The sequence below is a fragment of the Natator depressus genome, chromosome 7 (genome assembly GCF_965152275.1).
Source record: "Natator depressus isolate rNatDep1 chromosome 7, rNatDep2.hap1, whole genome shotgun sequence".
In the NCBI taxonomy this organism is placed as follows: Eukaryota; Metazoa; Chordata; order Testudines; family Cheloniidae; genus Natator; species Natator depressus.
The window spans coordinates 80,352,983-80,376,028 of NC_134240.1; the positions used below are offsets into that span (position 1 = coordinate 80,352,983).

At 40.5% G+C, this 23,046-nt stretch overlaps 1 protein-coding gene across 1 annotated transcript in view; it reads left to right on the top strand.

The window, feature by feature from the left end:
* MYPN (myopalladin) overlaps positions 1-21,472 on the top strand; it is a 136,408-nt gene extending 114,936 nt beyond the window's left edge. Inside the window, exons 19-21 of the mRNA XM_074958881.1 lie at positions 5,314-5,479; positions 9,512-9,645; positions 14,790-21,472. Coding sequence (XP_074814982.1) covers positions 5,314-5,479; positions 9,512-9,645; positions 14,790-14,959 — 470 coding nt within the window. The 3' untranslated portion in view covers positions 14,960-21,472. The remainder of the gene's footprint in view (positions 1-5,313; positions 5,480-9,511; positions 9,646-14,789) is intronic.
* The last annotated feature ends 1,574 nt before the right edge of the window (positions 21,473-23,046 follow it).

Genomic DNA, 23,046 nt, shown 5'->3' on the forward strand with positions numbered 1-23,046 from the left:
TGACATCTTCATCATCTGGACCCATGGAAAAGAAGCCATTGAGGAATTCCACCATGATTTCAACAATTTCCATCCCATCGTCAACCACAGCCTGGACCAGTCCACACAAGAGATTCACTTCCTGGACACTACGGTGATAATAAGCGATGGTCACATGAACACCACCCTAAACGGGAAACCTACTGACCGCTATTCCTACCTACATGCCTCCAGCTTTCATCCAGACCACATCACACGATCCATTGTCTTCAGGCAAGCCCTACGATATAACCACATTTGCTCCAACCCCTCAGACAGAGACAAACACCTACAAGATCTCTATCAAGTGTTCTCACAACTGCTGAAGTGAAGAAACAGATTGACAGAGCCAGAAGAGTACCCAGAAGTCACCTACTACAGGACAGGCCCTACAAAGAAAGTAACAGAACGCCACTAGTCGTCACCTTCAGCCCCCAACTAAAACCTCTCCAACGCATCATCAAGGATCTACAACCTATCCTGAAGGACAACCCATCACTCTCACAGATCTTGGGAGACGGGCCAGTCCTTGCTTACAGACAGCCCCCCAACCTGAAGCAAATACTCACTAGCATCCACGCACCACACAACAGAACCACTAACTCAGGAACCTATCCTTGCAACAAAGCCCGTTGCCAACTGTGTCCACATATCTATTCAGGGGACACCATCATAGGACCTAATCACATCAGCCACACTATCAGAGGCTCATTCACCTGCACATCTACTAATGTGATATATGCCATCATGTGCCAGCAATGCCCCTCTGCCATGTACATTGGCCAAACTGGACAGTCTCTACGTAAAAGAATCAATGGACACAAATCAGATGTCAAGAATTAAACGTTATAAATAACGTTTAATGAAATAAACGTTCAAAAACCAGTCGGAGAACACTTCAATCTCTTTGGTCACTCGATTACAGACCTAAAAGTGGCAATTCTTCAACAAAAAAACTTCAAAAACAGACTCCGAGAGACTGCTGAATTGGAATTAATTTGCAAACTGGATACAATTAATTTAGGCTTGAATAAAGACTGGGAGTGGATGGGTTATTACACAAAGTAAAACTATTTCCCCATGTTTATTCCCCACCCACCCCCACTGTTCCTCAGACATTCTTGTCAACTGCTGGAAATGGCCCACCTTGATTATCACTACAAAAGGTTTCCCCCCCCCCGCTCTCCTGCTGGTAATAGCTCACCTTACCTGATCACTCTCGTTACAGTGTGTATGGTAACACCCATTGTTTCATGTTCTCTGTGTATATAAATCTCCCCACTGTATTTTCTACAGAATGCATCTGATGAAGTGAGCTGTAGCTCATGAAAGCTTATGCTGAAATAAATTTGTTAGTCTCTAAGGTGCCACAAGTACTCCTTTTCTTTTTGCGGATACGGACTAACACAGATGCTACTCTGAAACCTGTCATAATAAAAATCTGAATTTCATATTCTCACTTGCTCCCTCTGTCAGCAGATCGCATACACATTGGGGGCTCCATCGTCAACAGTATGAGCATTGCACTGTGGGTACCTATTCCACAGCCCAGCTCAAGACCTTCTGTCACTAGGTGTTGTGGGAAGGCAGAACGGATCGTGGCACATCTTGAGACCTGGCTAAATGTCCTGTGATGCATTGCTTTGTGTCCCAGCACTCCATTGACTTCCAGCTTTATTTCACGGCATTTTTGCAACAGCCATTCTCTGCTGTGCACCCCAGCATCTTTGTGAGAAGGGATGGATCCCGCACTGCTCTCCTATTCTCTGTTAACTGTCATGAAGACATTGCGGATGGCAGTGCAGTTAATCGTCAAGTTCCTAACTGAAGAAGACTCACAGGCACCCGACATTCTGCATGACATGGATAGGAGCAACTTTAGATTGCTTTTGGCATTCACAGAGCAGCTGCATAGGGTAGACCATCACTTTTGGGCTCAGGAAACAAGCACTAAATGGTGGGATCGTATCGTCATGCAGGTATGGTCTCAAGAGTAGCGGCTACGGCACTTTCAGATGTGGAAAGCCACTTTCCTGGAACTGTGTGTGGTGCAAGACACCAGAATGAGAGCTGCCCCCTCGGTAGAGAAGCATGTGGCAATTGCTGTGTGGAAGCTGGCAACTCCAAACTGCTACCGGTCGGTTGCGAATCAATTTGGAGCGGGGAAGTTGACCGTTGGGGCTGCATTAATGCAAGTGTGCAAGGCAATAAATCGAATCCTGCTACGAAGGACCATGACTCTGGTGCATGAAATAGTGCACGGCCCTGCAGAAATGGGGTTCTCTAACTGTGGAGGGGTGACAGATGGTGCATATATTCCAATTTTGGCACCAGACCACCATGCGACAGAGTACATCAATTGGAAGGGCTAATTCTCCATGGTGTTGCAGGTGCTTGTGGTTCACCGTGGGTGTTTCATTGGCATCAACGCGTAGTGGTCTGGAAAGGTGCATGACACACGCATCTTCATGAACACCAGCCTGTACAGAAAGCTAAAAGTGGGAACCTCCTTTGCAAACCAGAAGATTACAATGTGGGATGTTAAATGCTCATAGTGATCCTGGGAGACCCTTCAGCCGTGGCTCATGAAACCTTACACAGGACACTTGGACAGCAGTAAGGAGCGGTTCAACAACAGGCTGAGTAGGTGCTGGATGACAGTTGAATGTGCCTTTGGTAGATTAAAGGCGCGCTGAAGATGCCTTTATGGCAGGCTAGATCCTAATGAGGATAACATTCCCATAGTCACAGCCGCATGCTATACGTTGCATAATCTCTGAGAAGCTAAGGGTGAAAGGTTTGCTCAGAGATGGAGTGCTGAGGCAGACCGCTTGGCCTCTGATTTTGAGTAGCCAGATACTGGGGCTGTCAGAAGAGCCCAGAGAGGGGCAATTAGAATCAGGGAGGGTTTGAGGCAGCACTTTGACAATGAGCACCAGTAATGTATATCTCTGTCACTGTGTTAGTTTTCCTAGGAAGCAACTGTGTCATTTTGGGCCTTATATTCCTGTGAGACAATGATTACAATGCCTGTGCATGTATTGGTAGTGCCTACAATCTGAATCTGTAGAAAAAAAATTAAGGTGATTCACCATTAAAAAACTTTGTTTTTATTGAACAAGAAACAGCACACACAGATGCCTACTGGGAAAAGAGGAACCAGGGAAGGGCAGACTTTCACAGCTGTGTGTAGGTCCAGCTATCATTGTGAAAGTTGTTCGAGGGGGTGGAGTGAAGGGGAAACCAAGAAGTCCCGGAAAGTGGAAGGGAATGTGCGGGTGGAGCTGGGGGGTGGGGCATGGAAAAGTGTTCTGAATGTGCTGCAGGGGTGGGCGAGCATAGATCTCTCAGTCTGCAGCACTATTAAGGACTGCAGCATCTGCTTTTGCGCCTCCATTACTTTAATCATCCGCTCTGTAGCGTCCTTAACAAACTCCTGATTTTCTTTCCTGTCCTACTGTTTAGCTTCCCAGAACTCCTGGCGTTTCCTTTTCTCTGCATTGGAGCATGTCATCTTTTCTGTGTCTTGGGCGCTTTCTTATCTGGTGAAGACACTCAGCAGAGGGGCGGGGGGTGTTCCGGAAAGCCACATCTGGTGAAGCACAGGGGACAATGCACAGAAGTGGGATAGTTAAATTCACGGACAGCATTGTAACATTTCAGTTATATACATCTTTTGCTACATTACAATCACTTTCTCACTGACCCTAATCAGGCACACATATCTGCGAACAGCCAAAGCATGGTGAGTGTTGGGGGGACGAGGGGGAGCTCCACATGGGGAAAAGAGCACACACTCTCTGCAAGGGTCGTGGTGCAGCATTCTATGGAAAAAATTCTAAAATTCTCCCGCACTTTTCCACAGGCAGGGATCATTCTTGCAGACATCTCACTGCTAAGAGTAAGCAGGGAAATAAGGGTACATCTACTCCATGCTTGTGGCTTCCGCCCTGCTCCCTATGCTGCTTGCCTGTCTGCCACTTTGGTCCCTGCAGAAGTGATTGCCGAATGGCACAGGAAAGTTTCCTACAATGGGGGAAGAAACCTTCGGCAGAAGATTACCAAGTATCTCCAGGAAACTTTCCTGGAGATCTCTCTGGAGGATTCCCGTGAGATCTTGGCATGCATCAATGCACTATTCTACCATACCAATTAGCTACACAGGGAAATGTCCAGCTCACAGAAACGCAGCCGGCCTCCCACATTTCTATACCCTGAACCCACCTCCGCACCACACAAGCCACAGCCACTCACCAGGCATCTCATCTCCTGCTTCTTGCTCCCCAGAGAGTGACTGCTGAGACTGGCTAGACACCTCTGGAGTGGGGAACAGTTCCTGGCTGCCTGCCCTACCGGGCGACCCCGCCGGGAGCTGCACATCCTCGTCTAACTCCACCTCTTCATCAATAACTTCGTCCTCCAGGTTAGGACCTCTTTCCACTACCTCCATTCCCTCTGAAGTATCCACGGGGCTCTTCGCGATGGAGGTGGGGTCGCCACCAAGGATAGTGCCCAGCTCCTTATAGAACTGACAGGTCTTAGGTGAAGCACTGGAGTGACAGTTTGCCTCCCTTGCCTTATGGTACGCCTGCCTCAGCTCCTTTATCTTTTCTCTGTACTGTAGTGTGTCCTAATCATAGCCTTTTTCATATAAGCCTTGAGAAATTGGTATCCCAATTCCTATGGCTCAACCGCAGCTGGGACTGCACAGCCTCCTCTCCCCAGATACAGATCAGATCCAACAGCTCTACGGTGGTCCAAGCGGGAGAGCGTTTGGTGCGATAACCCGCGAAGGTCACCAGGGAAGATGCGATGAGACCTCTCCACGCCGAGCCAGGAGGAAATGGAATTTCAAAAATTCCTGGGGCTTCTAAGGGGGAGGGGCAGATGGTTGTTTACCTGGCTGCAGGGCAGTGGAGTTCAAAACGCTGACCAGAAAGGTCATGATGGGCATTGTGGGACACCTCCTGGTGGCCAAGTACAGCGATGAAATCAAGCATGTTATATACTCTGGCGCTTTGTTGAGAAATATGTAGAGGAAAAAGACATAAGTCTCTTGGTTGGGGTAGAGATACTTAGTCACCAAAACCGGGCATCTTTCCCAACAAAAGTTGCATTACAATGTGTAGGCACGCACTGTTTGTTCAACAAAAGGCAGTTTTTGGAGAAAAAACTTGGTAGTGTAGACAAGGCCTAAGATGTCATAGGAATCATTTTGGATTGTTTCCACATGGTTCAGTGCAAAAGACTGAATAAAGTCATTGATGCAAAGTAATTGTTCCTCCTCCTTTCCAGCAAAGGAAGTCAAAAGAGCCCCAGCATTCCTGGAGAAGTTACAGAATTGTGGTGTGCCTGAAGGGCACCCAGTCAGATTAGAAGGCAGAGTGATTGGAATGCCACCACCAATATTCTACTGGAAGAAAGACAATGAAACCATCCCTGCAAACAGAGAAAGGATGAGGTATTGTACAGTCATTCACACAGTTAATGTCCCCTTGAGGCTGGGCTGGTTACTGGCACAAAAGTTTTGTTGTCAGAGCAGGTTTTATCCTCTCTCTAGATGAAATTCATTTCACCCACTTAAAGCCTAAGGAACTGGTCTTTAGTATGAAGGATAAGGGAATAAAATCCACTTCCCTAATTTGGGATCAGAGTGCAGAAGTGCAGCACAGCTCCCTACACCCCACAGCCACTGCTCCAGCCAATAGACTAGAATAGTGGTGATAGTGTTTTTGGGCCACTTGCATAGTATGGTACTTATACTTTATCACCACAGGTCCTTTTGCCCCTTCCCATACTCACCCCAGCACAGTCCTTTGCTACATGGGGCCAGTTGTGAAACACATATATGCCTTTCTGGCAATACATAATCCATCCCTGAAGGGTTTAAGAAGTGCCTTGAACTGCGCCTTTGTACCAGGATGAATTTCATCCCAGCTGCCTCTCAGTTCTTCATCACCTCCTATGTGCCTGCTGCTCAGTGCATCCTACCAATATAGGCATCAGCACTTCACTGCCATAACCTTTCCAATTTAACAATATAATTTTATATTTAAAGATGAGCTTCTCTTTTATATTTATGTCAGTTTAGCTTTTAAAACTAAACTTAAAAGAGATGAGCTGGCTGAGCTGTGAGTAAAGTGCTGCTGGGATCCATCATTGCACTGGTCATTTGATCTTTCAAATTGCCTTTTTACTGGTAGATTTGGGGGGAAATCATAAATGATACTGACCTTTATTAAGAGGATTTTAAAGCAATATCTCATTCTAGAATAAGAGGGAAATATTTGATTTAAGAGTATAGGCAATTATTATGCAAAATATGAAATTCACAAATGAGCTACAGCTCAGTTTACATAGTGGACTAAAATGTAATACAATACATTGTAGGTGTAAATAATAAATAAGAAAGTCAAACTCATCATAATCACAGAAGTCAGAGGTTGAAAACCATATTGGTCCTGTCTATTTCTTCACCCAGCTCTCAACATAGGAATGTACTGTACAGTATATTATAGCCACTGCCTTGTCCAGTCTAGTTTTAAATATTCCAAGAGATGGTGCTTCCACCCCTTCCCTAGTCCACAGCCTAACAGATCTCCCTTTCAGGAAGTTTTTATTTATTTCATCCCATTACTTGCAGTTATATACACATTCTGCCCCTTTCCACCCTAAATAATGTCTCTTCATTCATGTTCCCTAAATGCTGGCTGGCTAGTACACAGAGGAGGACACCAGAATCTGCAACTAGAAGTGGGAGGATAGGAAGCAGAAGTTGGCTACCCAGATTTGATCTCTCCCAGAACTCAGGGAGGAGAGTTCTGTAGGTCCTGCCATAGAAGGGATTAGCAGAGCAGGATCCAGCAGTCAGGAAGCTCGTTGGTCCCAAACTGGCATCTATCCACACGCCAACCCTTGGTGCAGATTTATTCCTGCTCTGGACAGGAATACTCCTTCCTTAATACAGAGACACACTACTAGTCTGCAGCATTAATGTGCTTCCATTTTTGTGGCCCAGAAATACTGTTTCAGAATTTGGCCTTTGGTATTGAACACCTTCCACATAGTCACAGCCAGTTCTGTCCCCTCTTAGTTATTGCTAAGCATGATTAACTTTTTAAATCTTTCCTCATGGGGAATCCCTCCAGTCTTCTAACTGACATTGTTCCCTCTTTGGATTTCTTCCAAGTAGTTAGTATCTTTGATACTAAGATTCCTAGCAGAGATCTCATCTGCGCTGTAGATAAAATAATTATTTTCCTCTTCCTTAAAATGGAAACTCTGAAACCCACAATTGCACTGTCTTTTTCTTTTTTTGCCAACAAAATTCTAGAAACTTTAATTTCCCCAAGGTTTGAAGGGTGCAGACAAGTAAAGGTTCAATTTTATATCGTAGATTTTAAAATAATGTTCATTATTCATACAGTGACAAGCAAATTTGCATTAAGTATCTGATTAATTCTTTTGAAGTGAGCATAAAAGTGGTTGTGTCAGACATTAAATCCACCATTAGATAAACTCAGCATCAGCAAATAGGCTTGTGCTTGTAACAAATGCTGGTGTTGAAGCCTTGTATTTTTTTGTGCGCAACAGCAGCTAATTTTCTCTCAGACAAGATAATTTTTTCGTGCATTCACTTTTTAGTACAGATGGGCCCAATACCAGAATATTCAGATAATTATTTTTAATGCCCTGAATTTCAGATCTAGAGTTCTAGTTTAGCACGTGAAAAACAGGAACTGACTGCAAAATTTGGGCCCCAGCCCAGGTACAGATTTCAGTCCACATTTCTAAAACTCAGAAGTGTTTGGAATCCAGCATTTTGGCTCAAATACATCACTGCTTTCTAGCTGAATAAAGAAAATCTGCTATAAAATATTTCCTTGGTTTTGTTTAGCTTAGAAATTAATTATATTTTATGATTTCTTTGCCAGGATTCCTACTCCTATGTAAATCTGTGGGTCAATGTAATGTTTGAATTAGATTCACAGTCTCTAAGTTCAACATGGAGTCATTGGCTCCCTGCTGGCTATTCTGCTAAGTAGTTAAAAACAGGATGGAGCTCTGTCCTGGCTTGCCTCATTTTTAATTAATTTTGCAACATCCACAACATCGACAGGAAGTCTGAGTATTCGTCCAATCTGTGTGCTGTGGAGCAAGGAGGTGACATACACCACCACAGCCCAAGGCCAGAGTGTGGGACTGCTCTATGAGGCCTGCCCTACACAGTTTCTATTTCAGCCTATCATAAATCCAACCCCAGCCCTGCAGTGCCACCTGTGCAGTGTTAAGATGCCTGGATCCACATGAACATAAAATGTCAGTCCTTTTCCCTGGCTCATCCCTCTCTTGCCAGCAAGCTTATTTTCTATGTTGGCCTGCGTGAGGCCAGGAATCCTTTTCTGCAGTGGAAAGAGGGTATGCATATAACCTGCTCCACAGCTGCTGTGTCCCTGGTACATCAGCATAGCCCATATGGGTGAGTTAAGTGGGGAGCTGAACAATAGTGAATGTTACGCTTTAGGAATGCTGTTCCTACCAGAGCTGGCCAGAAGATGGAATTTCCATCACCTGGGAAATTCAGAATGTTTGAGATTTTGTTCCATTCTGAATCAGAACAAAATGTGAACCTCAGAATTTCCTGAGAAACTGAATATTCCCAGTTGGGAATATGTCATTGCTGCCTATCCTTGCTTTTCCTGTCTGCCACTGTTGTTGCTGGCGGAAGGAAAACTCCAGGGCTGATAATAGGAGAGGATGGGAGGGGAAGGAGGGAAACCACCAGGGTGATGAGAGGGTGATGAGAGGGAAACCACCAGGGTGATGAGCAGCCCACAGAGCAAACTCATCCCAGTCTATGACATCCTGCCTTGTGAGCTGCTGAGGACCTCGGGAGGTGGGCAAGCTGGCAGGGAACCAGGCAGGTTTCCACTGGGATTTTGTTGAAATCAATAATTCCCCTGGAACATTTCAATTTTAATGAATCTGCATTTTCCAACAGAAAAACATTTTACATGACAATTTCCAACCAGCTCTAATTACTACCTTTATGAATGTTCTCCTCCAGGTTTAATATTACAATTTTGCTGGCATTTCATATATTGCATCTCCAGTTTCTGCATTAGAAAAATAAATACTTTACAACTGTTTTAAATGGGTTTGCATAGGTATAACTAATTGGAACTTACTAAAAATTCTGTAGCTGATGCATAATAAAGAATAGAATCCAGCTCACTCTCTCTCTTAGTTGTGATGGCTCTGCAGGGCTGAGAGGAGAAAACACATATTTGAATCACTAGAATGAACAGATCAGACTCCAAGAACATGCAAGGAGCAGATATGTTGAGTATGAAGTTGCTGCTTTTATACAGGCCTTCAGAGTAAAGCTGCACTCTAAGACTATGATTTAGTATGTATTTAATCTATGTGATATTAAACCTAAACAGCAGATGCACACTTGGGAAATACTAATTCTGTACACTTATTTTTCCAGCATGCATCAAGACACAACAGGGTACGTCTGCCTTTTGATTCAACCTGCCAAGAAAGTGGATGCTGGTTGGTACACTCTGTCTGCGAAAAATGAAGCTGGTATTGTTTCATGCACTGCTAGACTTGATATATATGGTAGGTGTCCTACTATTGACTACTAAGTAAAACAAAGCAAAACTTACGTGGTTTGGTTCTTATTGTACTCTTTGCACTTCTTGCTGAAATCTTTTTATTTACATTGATGGGAAATGAATAGACCCATTCTTAGTATAGAGTCAGAGTACGTCCGCAGCCTAATATGGCCACAAAGAGAAGTAAGAACCACACACATCCTGCATGGTCATATTAGCACTCTTGCATCACAACTTGGGTGCAGGTGAGAGGTAGAGCAGGAGCTGTACACCAGACTCAGGAGATCTGGGTTCACTTTCCAGTGCTACCATGGCTTGTGTGACTTGGGCAAATCACTTAAACAGTCTGTTCCTCAGTTCCCCCATCTGTAAAATGGGGATAATACTTCCTCTGTCCTCTTTATTTTGACTATAAGAATCTTTGGAGCAGAGACTTGTCTTGCTATGTTTTTGTACAGTGCCTAGTTACAATGGGCCCCTGCTTTCTCATAGGGCCTCTAGGCACTACCATAATATAAATAAATAATAATAAACAGTTCCTCCTGAGGAAGCAAAGCTAAGCATTGTCTCTTACACCAGGATAAGCTGACAGACTCAATGTAGCCCACAGGTCAGGGGTGAGCAAACTTTTTCACCTGAGGTCCGCATCTGGGTATGGAAATTGTATGGCAGGCCATGAATGCCCGGTGGCAGAGAGGGACTCTGTGGAGTGTAGCATGGAGGGGCTCTATAAGGGATGTTACCTAGGTGGGGGGAGATGGGACTCATGGGGTGTGGCACAGGGGGTGGAGGGGCTGGACAGGGGAGGTACCAGGGACTCCTAGGGGCCCTGCTGGCAGTGAAACCAAGGCAGCTGTACCAGGCACCACCACGGGCGGAGACATCCTAGCTGGGACAGATGCCACCCCTGGGCAGTTTCGAGGCTCTCGAGGATGGTGCCATAGAAGACCAGGAGGGGATTGGGTGTGCTGCCGTGTAGAGGGGGCTGCTGAGTAGGGGCGGGTTTCCAATCCCGGAAACAGCATGGTGAAGTCATGCCTGGGCAGTGTGCCAGAAGAGGGTGGAATTATGAGTTGGGGGCTAGGGAGCACCAGGTGGGCAGAGCGAAACAAGCCTCTGACCCCACTCCCTGGCAGTTTTTATTGCAAGATATGCAGTAAACAATACAGAGATAAAAGAACAAATCGGATACACTCTGTTTCCACTGACTTCATTGAGGGACACAATCAGCACAAATATAAGCAATTACCTGCAGAAACATTAGAGGTTTCCAAGATATACACTTATGGAGAGAAATTTCACATGGAAACAGGTTTTGGAATCATAAGGTTACTTTCTGCATATATAATTCAATGAAATCATTGAGTCAAGCAGCAATGTTCATTCTCTCTTGAGCATCTCTCAGATTTTATTAGTCAATTTTCCATTTAGGCAAGTGAGAATTATGCAGTTCTGTGACTAGAACAATTTGAGAAGCCAAAGGAAGGAACTGAATAAATTGGTATATTTTTCTATCAGAGTTTCAGTCTGTATTAAAAAAATGGCTGTCTTGGCTTTATGAAAATGTCCAGTAGAAGATGGCAGGGATGCAACCACTAGAGCTCCATAGCAATTACTCTAAAAACTGATTAGGCCACTGAACAACTTTGGCAAACAAATCAATCTGTCCTCTGTTGAAGCCAGTGACTTAATGCTAAAAGGCTCCGTTCTTCTTTACCAGTCCAGCACCCTGTTCTTTTCCTCCATGTCTTTTTGTTACAAATTCATTCAGTTTGTCTTGTTAGAAAAGAAAATCTTGCATGTAAGAGGAGGTCCAAATTCTGGTCTTTCTGGAATGTGTTCTGTTCACTAATAGTCTTTTCTACAAGTAGGTATCTGAGCATTTCATTTGATTTAATCAACCACTTTGTATGCTTCCACAAGAACATATAGAGCCACCATGCACAGTTCATCTGACGTAGAACACTGTTTGAAACTATGATATTGAGCAACTATGAACCCCTAGATGAAAGTAAATGCCATTGTAACAACAGCATAGCCATTATCTGTAGCTAGTAAGGAATTAAAAAACGTTTATCCTGAATGCCTAAGCTGTGTAATAAGATAGCTCACATATACTTCGTAGACCGTTTTTCTGCAGCATTAGCCACAAGCTGAGAATTTTCAATCCTTTTAATCTACATTTTAAAAGGAATTACTAGGCTACTTTACCTAGAAAAAAAGAAAAAAGCCAGGCTGCCAGTGCCATGGAATTAGTCCACATCCTTGTCAGATTCCGCCACTCAGTGGCCTTATGGAGAATTGCATTTTAAACTTCATTAATGCTTGATGATAGACATAGGGAGCCAGAGAGAGATTGGCATATTTAAAAAAGATTAAATAAATATATATCTAAAGCATCCCATATTTTGAAGGAGATATGAATAGCACACACCTAAAGAGTGCAAACTGCAAGAACAGAAAGGAGTTGTTTAGGTGGTCCAATTAAGAGAAATGACATACGAAAATTTGGACTGAGTATCAGAAAACATTTTCTAAGAGACTCTGGAAAATCTGCCAAGGGAAGTGACAGAAGCCTCATCATTTGTGCCATTTAGAACTAAGCTAGAATGAACGGAGAAGGGAACAGTCCTGCAGTGTCAGGTGGTTCTGGTAGTTAATAGTCTTCTCCAGCTCCAGTGTCTCCAATTCAGTGAAGAAACATTTTAAAGAAAAAAATATGTATAATCAACATAAAAGGTATCACCAGGGAGGGAACCTGTTTGAGACTGGGAGAAAGAAAAGGATGTTTATCCAAAACCATCTGAATCTTAAAGAAGGCTAGTGTCAAGGTTCCTCCCCCACTCTGAACTCTAGGGTACAGATGTGGGGACCTGCATGAAAAACCTCCTAAGCTTATCTTTACCAGCTTAGGTCAAAACTTCCCCAAGGTACAAAATATTCCACCCTTTTGTCCTTGGATTGGCCGCTACCACCACCAAACAAATACTGGTTACTGGGGAAGAGCTGTTTGGACACGTCTTTCCCCCCAAAATACTTCCCAAAACCTTGCACCCCACTTCCTGGACAAGGTTTGGTAAAAAGCCTCAGCAATTTGCCTAGGTGACTACAGACCCAGACCCTTGGATCTTAAGAACAATGAACAATCCTCCCAACACTTGCACCCCCCCTTTCCAGAGAAATGTTGGATAAAAAGCCTCACCAATTTGCATAGGTGACCACAGACCCAAACCCTTGGATCTGAGAACAATGAAAAAGCATTCAGTTTTCTTACAAAAAGACTTTTAATAGAAATAGAAGTAAATAGAAATAAAAAAAAAAATCCCCCCTGTAAAGTCAGGATGGTAGATACCTTACAGGGTAATTAGATTCAAAACATAGAGAACCTCTCTAGGCAAAAACCTTAAGTTACAAAAAAGATACACGGACAGAAATAGTTATTCTATTCAGCACAATTCTTTTCTCAGCCATTTAAAGAAATCATAATCTAACACGTACCTAGCTAGATTACTTACTAAAAGTTCTAAGGCTTCATTCCTGGTCTGTCCCCGGCAAGACAAAATATAGACAGACCCACAGACCCTTTGTTTCTCTCCCTCCTCCCAGCTTTTGAAAGTATCTTGTCTCCTCATTGGTCATTTTGGTCAGGTGCCAGCGAGGTTACCTTTAGCTTCTTAACCCTTTACAGGTGAGAGGAGATTTCCTCTGGCCAGGAGGGATTTTAAAGGGGTTTACCCTTCCCTTTATATTTATGACAGCTAGAGTTAAAGTTCAGTGCAGAAAAGGGATAAAGGATTCTACTCTTGTGTAACAGTTAGTTCCTTATTTACAGGTCTCCCACATAGTACTGCTCATCCAGCTACTACAATGCTGCAGCCTAAATATTTACTGTGTTCCTAGTTATCCCAGAAATCACCCCTGTTCTATAACTCTGCCCCAATTTCCTATAAATCTTTTTATTGATTTTACTATTCTTTTATTTATTTACAAAAACTCTTACAGTGGACCCAAGCATCTCTCCAGTGATTAGCTGCTTTGTTTTTCTAATTGATCAGTGTTGATTACATCTGCCAATTGTCTGTTATGCCCTAAATATCACTATGATGTTTGAATATGAAATGATCTATTATGAAATTGCATTTGTCAGCTACGGAATCAACTACATGTCAAAATTTAAGAAGATGGATCTACTTTTTAAAGGACACTTTTTCCAAATGGGTTTCAAATCTACACACCAACTCCTGAATTTGTGCATCCAATTAGCACAAAGATACACAAATGATTTCTGGTAGAAATATGTTTGTCACATTTGCGTGCAGAATTGGAGGTTTTGTGCACAAAAGTAGAGTCTTGTTAAGGTGGTGAAAGAGGCTGTGAGAGCTACATTGTTATAGAACAGCTAAGTATTATTAGTATTACTATTAACTTCAAAAACGTTCAATGTTACTTTTAAATGTGCAAGTACAAGCTGTATTTGCATTTTAATATCACTGAATCTAATTAACTGTTAGCAACTAAATTTATAATGATGTAAAGCAATATATTTCCTTTCATTTTGCTTAATACTTGATTAACAAATTGATAATTGGTTCATAATCAGTCCCCTAAAGTAGCTGCAATGAAAATTAGAGATGGACCAAAGTCAGAACTATTTATCTTTTAAATAAAAAATAATTTAAAAAAATCTTTCCCTGATTTTTTGGGGGGTTTTGGGGATAGGAACTGGGAGGGAAATCACTGCTGAGGGAGATTTCTGGTTTTGTTTATCTCTATTTGCTGATCCACAAACTCTTACTATTGACTGTAGTGCTTACAACCATGAGTAGGCTCAGTAGGTGAAATCCTGGTCCTATTGTAGTCAATGGAAATTTTGCTATTGAATTCAGTAGAGCCAGGATTTCACCCATTGGCTCTAACAGGACTTTGCATCATTGTAAAGCACTGTATTTTAGGATATCTGAAGGAACAGACCCTATATTGGTAATAGTTTTTTTTAAAAGGACTTGAGAGGGGTTCCCATCTAGAAACATGGAAAGCAGCACTTTCCAAACGGGTGTGAAGATTTCCATTGGCTTTTTATATATGTTAAAATAAATGTGGGACTTGACTTGGAATTATGTTTTCTCTTCACTGTTTTTGTTTCTTCAGCCCAATGGCACCAACAGATTCCACTACCAATAAAGTTTCGACCTAGTGGTAGCCGGTATGCAAACCTCACTGGTCAAGGACTCGACATTTTTTCTGCCTTTTCAGCTGTTGAAAGTCCAAAGTTGTTTTCATCCCCATCCCAGAGCATGGTAGAAAGTGAAGAACTTTAAAAACCTACAGTTCCAATTATACCCGCAGAAATATTAGAACTATGGGGAAAAAAAAGAGAGAGAGAGAGAAGGTACAAACGAAGAGACTCAAGGTTTACAAGCAACTTGTTTTTAGTAAGTGTTCTGCTGCTGGAACTGCTGCAAGTTACATATTGTACAAGATGTCTGCTTGTATTTTACTCCAGTATGATTATTGTATAGAGTGTAGTGCAAAAAGTTCAGTGGTATGTCTTTTTCTGAGAATCTCAGAGTGAAGAGACATAGTTTTAGCACTTAAAAATCAACACCATTTTTTAATGCTTCAGTTAAAGCTCCTGTAACAAGCAAAGTTAAGGATTTGTGGTTTTTAAGTGGATACTGCCAATGAAAGGACTGACACTGTGATAGAGAGTAAAGAATGTGACTTTGAATGTAATCCTAAAAGGATTTGCATAAGGAAAAGAAAAGAAGTTGGAACATAATTTTTGTATGTGATCATACTAGATAAACATAGCATTTCATGGAGGTACAGCTATATACAGTATACATTTATATTTGTGTGTGTGTGTATATATGTATGTACATACCATGCCATGTGTACTCATGGTGTTTTGAAACATACAGTAAGATATAAGGCATGTGCTTAGAAAATTAACACATGAAACTAAACATCCTATTTTGTATGAAGCACATACTGTAGAGATCACAGCTGAAACTACTGTATATTTCCATGTATGTTTCATATTTGTTCCTTTTCAGTTTTAGTGACTCCCTGATTTTAAACACACAGAATACTGTTCTTGTAACTTCATGGTTTTTAAATTCAAGTCTCTTTTTCCACGAGTTTTTGACATGCCTAGACAAAAAAAGCACATCATATGGCTCATTTGCTAAACTGACTAAAGAGGAACTGTGGCCTGGTGCAGTTAAAACTTCTTTCAGGATCATTTAGAAAACTTAATCACAGGTAGAGTTCCTACTGTTAAAACAGGGGAAAAATCCATCTGTAACATGCAAAGAAGGTTATAATATTTAAGAAACATAGTGGTTAGTATAAACAACTAAAGTAAGTATTGTACCCTGATAAATAGTAGGTAAACCAGGGAATGCTATAGGGGGACGATAACAAAGGATATTTAATAACAGCACTAAAACAAACACTTCCAGTATATTTCTCTTTTACATAATTTTATTGACACCCTTCTGACCCCAATGGTTAGAGGTTAGGAATGTATCTGATGATTTCTTGCACATGATTTGGACTTTATTTTCAGCAGTTCTAACTCACTACTTTAAACTTGATCAGGGACAGCCATGGGGTCCTAACTAGAATCATACAGGGGCTTAAAGATCACCTTTACAGATGCTGTAATTTTAGGTTTTATTTGGCTTGCTTTGCAATTCAGTGTTTTTTTCACAGTTTAAAAAAAGGTACTAAATTCGGAGAAAGAAAGAAGAGATTAAAGCAAGGAGAAACTACACTTTAAAAGAAATAAATTACCACTGAAAATAAAATGTGCCTAAATTAGAAGTGTACATGCACTAAATATGAAAATATAAAGGCATAAGAGTTAATGAGACATTGGGTATATTGGGACACTGGGAAGGAGATAAACAGTGTTTCACTGTTAGGTCACTTTCAAATCTAACCTATGTGTTACTCTCTGAGAGCCATCTAGGGTTCAGATCAAGTGAATATGTGGTGATGGTGTATTTCCTAGTAATGTTTCTAAAAAGAAAATAATTGGATTTTGTAAATTAAATTAATGTTGTTTATGGGTTTCTTTTTGAAGAAGGGCCAAATTCTGCTCCCATCTACAACTCTGAAACCTCCAACTATTTCAGCGGTGTAAATAAAAAGCAGATTTTGATCCAACATAATAAAATTCTGCAGCAATTGTAGCACTTTATATACATAGAAATAATAAAGCTACAGTGCACTGCCAGAAACTTGACTGAATATCTTTAGGCTTGACAGAATTTGATCTTTTTTTAATGATTTCAATGGATGACATTTTAAAAATTTGTATTGATTTAAATTTCCACAGTTGCACAAAATGATGAGTTTTAAGCACTTGTTTACATCAATTTAAATGTTCACAGTTGCAGAAAATTGGGGTGAGGGAATCAGACAATAATTGCTTAATGACAGTATACGTTAAGATTCAAAAAGTTAAAGCTTTTGAAACACAAACTGTCAACATATACAAAGTATCTTAAGCAGCATTTTTTTTTTTTTTTTTACTTTGCCTTATGTAAACTTCAATGATCAATGGAAATATTTTTTTGCCAGTCTGTGTATGGTGAAATCAATATTTATGGATAAAAATATAACCCTTTCAAGCCTAAATATATAGACTAAGTTATTAAATAATATAAACTAAAAAACTAAATCTGTACAAACTTTTCAGGTTTAGAAGAAATGAATGAATCCTCCTTTATTAGGTAGTAGGTCCAAGAGCAATCATGTTACCTGCATTCTGTGTATAGTTTGAAAGACAGGAAAAGCAGTATGTTAAACTTGTTAATATATATAAATATCATACCATAAGGATATTTTATTTTAGGTGCCAATATTATAATTACTAGTATTACTGACAGCAGTAAATGTTCTCACAGCTTTACAAATTCAGAGAAAGATGTGATTCCCACCCCAAAGAACTTACAATGTAAATTAAAACACAAAGAACACAGACCAAACATGTGGCCTGAATCTCTTCTCCCTTATGCCAATTTTACACCAGTGTAATTCCATTGACTTCACTGTAATTTCTCTTGATTTACATCACCACAAGTGAGAGGTGATTCACACCCATGACAGGTAGGCTGAAGGTCAAGTGGTACGTTTTCCAAAACACAACTTCTGTACTTTTGCAGCGGGGAGGAGAGGCTGATATTATTGAAAGACTTGCTGGAAGAAAGGTTGTAAAGGAGGGAGATGAATGAAGGGTTGATCCTTGGTCATTCAGTAAGAGGTTCCTAATACCTCCTAATGTGAGAGGTTAAGCCAAACTGGGTCCCCAAAATCTGGCAGTCGAATACTGGCAGCTGACAACACTGTCTTTCACTCTTATTTACTAGCTAAGGGTCATGACCTCATTCATACTAGCATACATTGAATACTGAAGTCAGTGGAGATACTTCAATGTACACGGAATAAATGAGATCAGAATCTGATCCTAAAGTTGCAGAAGTCTCTGTAGATCAAATTATGTTGCCCGTAATCCAACAAATTTCCTTTTCTTTTAAATAGGCATTTTGCTATGAGACAGACAACAAAATTTTGTCCAGTATAAGAGACTTGTATCAAAAAAGATATTGAGATCTTTACCAAATAGATTAATTCTTGTTAAGAAACAAGAAATTAATTTCCAGTAGTGTTAATAACAACAGAATCCTTCTGTTCTGCATACACTGAGCCCAAAATGGGAATATAAAAAGGAAGTTTAGGTGCATAGATATTAATGCTAATAGATCTGACTGTGCTTGTTGTAATGAAACCTTTACAGAGAAAGGCATAAGTTATCATGTGTGTTGGTGACTATTGAAAAAGCTGAGGAAAAACTGTAAGTAGATTTATGTAAGCAGCAGAGGGCAACAGTGAATTATCACATAACTTGTGTGATGTCCATTTGAGAAGTTAATATTATGTGACGAATGGCTCTATGTAATGATACGGTGTCAAGAAGCATTAGAGATTCTGTGATTGTGCTTTCTTCCTGAACAGCTTGCTTAGCATTTCATTGTTTTGTTTTATTTAATGAACAGTAACTAAATTTGACCTTGCACAAAAAAGGCATCCTGTTCAGTATTCAGTAGAGGCCATAACAAAAAATTCATGCCAGAATCCAAGAAGTCAGTAAGTTATCATCTAAATGTCCATTTAATAACTACAATACTAAGTAGAATTTTGCAACAATTAAATGTAGTGACTCTAAAATTGTATATGTTAAATAACGGAATATTTCCAAATTCACACATTTGTAGCTTTATTTGCCTTCTGGTTCCTTTTCAGCCTTATAGTTTCACACATGTTAACACACAGGCTCAGGGTATTTCAGGGGGTTGTCAAGTGGCTGTATTTTTGTTCAAAATTCTAGAAAGCACGAGTATTGCATCTTTGCTTCGAAAATAGTAAACATGTAAAACCTGTAGATCCAATTCTCAGCAGCCTTGCCCAGTCTAAGGAGAACTGGACTGGGCCTTCTTGTCTCTGAAAGCAAGAGTTTGAAGACAGTTTGAATGCCTGATGTGGGCAAGTGTGGAGGGCAAAATAGGACACACACTTCGGAAAATTTGAGCCAACATGTGCAGTCTTCTGAATATGTAAATAGTTGCTACTTGCAACTGTTAGTAATAGAAGTACTGCAAAAAGAACTCAATTCTGCTGTTGATGCAAGAACCATTAAAACAGTCCATTAAACCATTAAAATAGTCCAATCAAACCATTAAAACAGAAAAGTGACCTCTGATACTCACTAAAAATGGTACCTGAGCAAATATACAAAAGAAGATCTAATGAAATACTATAATCTGTTAAATTAAATACTGAACAAGTGATTCATTGTTAATTGCCTTATTAATTCCAATAGGAAAATCTTCACTTTGAGCTTTAAAACATTTTACTTTTTTTCTTGATTTAAATGGATTTATTAATTATTATTATTATTTTGGTCTAATGATTCAAAGTCATCCTGAAAAGGAAGAAAGAGTTAACATAGAGGTTTCAAAATATACTTTAAATGCACATAAAAGAAAAAAAGCCTGACTGTTCAATAATGTATTGTCCCTCATCCCATTTAAATAAATGCTTCAGAGTTGCATATCAAAGTGTGTCTCTTTGACATGTTTTTAGATAAATTAATTGTTGGCAAAAGTGTGTAACAGGATTACGAGTCTCCTCAGGGCTTGTTTTTGAGAGCCGATGATGTCAGTGGAGGCTCCATGCACATAATAACTATAGGACAGGCCCTAAATCATTTGGAGGAAAACCCTAAAATACTATTAGACAAGTGTTTATTAGCCATACTTCTAGCAAGCAGCAGTTTTGTGAAGTACAGCAGTGGTCTTTTTAAAAAATAAATGCACTGGACACATTTCAACTGGGAGTGAATCTTTTTGCTAAATTTGCCTTTGTTTTAATTTGTGCTCTCACTCTGTAGGTGTAATTCTCATCCCCTCCACCAAAGTCTAAATAAATGGACTTTTGCACAGGGGACCAGTGCAGGGGTAGACAGCCAAGGGCATTTCTCCCTCAATCTGGTAGTGAGCATAGAGAAACAGAATGAGTTAATCAAATACAAATACTGATGGCTTTACAGCATTTTGTTCTTCCCCAAGTGGGTTTTTACTGTGATTGGTTCAACACACTTTTGTGAAGGGGCCTATCAGCATACTTCACAGTGACTTTGAAATACATTGCAAGTTTAAAGCCAACAGTGAGGGAAGTTGGATGCTACAGATATGGGTGTAAATTAAGAACATGGATATGCCCCAGTATATTTGCTAATCCTGATTTTGCTCTTATTTTCCCATATTTCTCAGTTACTGCTGGCCTGAATTCAATCAGTCTCTGCCTGTTAGTTGAGAAGCAATATTCTGAGCGCTACATTAGTAGTTCAGCTATTGTTCCATGAGCAAAAGTGGATCTCCTATGTCTTCTCATTTCTGCTGGGGTTCTGCATAAGCTACTTTGAACTAACCTACTTGCCCCTTGAATCCATCACAGCTACACAGAGCCACTTATTATATCACACATACTCAAATCTTGAGCCACATTGCACCATCAGTTTAAGCAGAGTTCTCCATTAAAATCAATGGGGAGTTCTGCTCAGAAACTGATGGCACAGTATGGTCCCTTTATTAGGATTGTGACACAGCTTTCTAAATGTTAGTCGGTAAAATCTGGAAAAATACTGAAGTCACCATTCTCAAATGCTGAAAATATGACAATGGACTACAGAGCATGGCTGATTGCGGGAAACCAATTCAGAGTTTAATCAGGCCCTTCTTACTCCTTGAAGTAAAGCATGTGGTCACTTTGAGAAATTTCTGTATGCATACACTTTGCATGCTAGTTTTCTGTATGATTTAAGACTAAACTACAAGTTAGGAGACATTTGTGTACACAGTCTATCATTTATAATGTAATTAAATGATACAGGGGGTTTGTGTTGGCTTTTTAGCAATGTTTTCTTGCAGTTTTATTAATCTTTGCTTTATAAAGTATTTAAGCATTTTTTAAAAAGTATGCCAGGATGAGTGGCTGAAACCAAACTGTTTAAAGATAAACCTGTGTAGAGGAAATGGACTGTTTCTTCAATAAAGCAATGTTTATTGTTCTTAATAAATTCCTGGACTTCTTACAGTGCTAGAATAGATGCATACTTTTAGAACATTAAAAGGAATTATTCTGTAAATTCTTACTGAAATAAAAAAAAATCTAGATCAACTTTAGTATGAGATACACCTTAAAAATGGGTTTCTTAATGAAAACTGAACCCACAAATCTGGAAGCCTAAATGTAAGCAGTGCTCATCACCACAAATAGAGTGTAACATGTATTGGAAAATAAAGTTTTGCTTAGTGGGTATTGTTTCTAAACTAGTGTTTATTGGTCCATATCATGTCAGTCACTTTTCCCAGTGAAATCAGTGGGAAGTTCTGCTTAACAATCATAGGAAAATGTGGATGTTATATTTTCATAGTATACATGATAGACTATAATCCTATGAAGCCAATGGCATAGAAACTCTTGTGTGAGTAAAGTGAGCAGAATTAAATTTGAGTAAGGCTAGCAGCATTTTATTATTACTATTAATTATTTGTATTACAATAGCACTTAGAGACCTCAGTTGAGATTGAGGCTCCACTGTACTAGGCACTGGATGCACACAGAATAGGAAACAGCCCTTGCCCCATAAAGCTTGCCATCTTAATAGACAACAAGACATATGGTGAGAGGGAAATGACTTATCGTCACACTATGAGTCACTGGAAGAGATGGGAATGGAACCCAGGTCCCCTGACTCCCAGTCTAGAGCCACATTCACTGCCCTAGTTTGGCCCATAGTGGAGTCCAACGCTGCTCCACGTAAGTCAACAGCAAACTTCCACTGGCTTGAAGATCAACTCCATAGGTGATATTTATGAGTCTCTTGCATATGGTGAGCATGTTGCTGAAAAGTGACATGTCTCAGAGTTATACAGCACACTGTGTCTGTGAAGCAGTTTCATCCCGTCATAATTTCACAATCATGTAAAGAACTTCATTCTTTTGTTTAGCAACAACCTTTCAAAAAATCAGGACAAGCTCCATGAAAAATGGGCATCCAACCCTACCATACCAGAGAAGATCAATGGTGAGAGAAGCACTGCCTTTTTGTTTTATGTTTGTCCAGCACCTAGCACAACAGAGCCCTGACCACGCATTGGGGCCCCTATGCACTACAGCAATACAAACTAGTAATAATAAATGAGTGCTCCTCAGTGCAGACCACATTAAGAGCTGTCAGCTGGGAAAGAAAGGGTCCTGCCCACTCCCCATAGCAATCATGTGGGAGAAGGAGAGAGACTATGCAGAGCTCCCACCACAAACCATGTGTGCTTCCCCAGGTAACACACTGGTTGGGTTCCCTTTCTCAGTCATAGCAGGTTCTCAAAGGTTACTGCAGCTCTGTGAGTTCCCAAATTACTGCAGCAACCTCTGTGGCAAAACAAGCAGGCTGGGATCCAAAGAGAACCACAGAGGACAGCAGTGACCTCACAAATCTATATAGAGCCCTGCCCATTGACTTCAATGTGAATCATACTTAGGCCAAGGCAGAGCACTTTTGAAAATTCCCCCCTATACATTCCAGCTCTCAAAAAAGGTTATTTATTTTTCTGCCATGCGATTATTCATTTAGGATTAGATTTTCCCATTTAGGAAGATCAACAAATACATCATCCCATATCCTTGTCTGTGTATTAGGATCTGGGTGTTGCAGATGTGACAGAGAGTGGTTTTCAGCTCCACATTTCCACCAAGCAGGTTAATAATAAATAATAATAAAAAGTATGTAGCACTTTATACTATTAAAGCACTGTACAAAAAAATAAAAATCCTC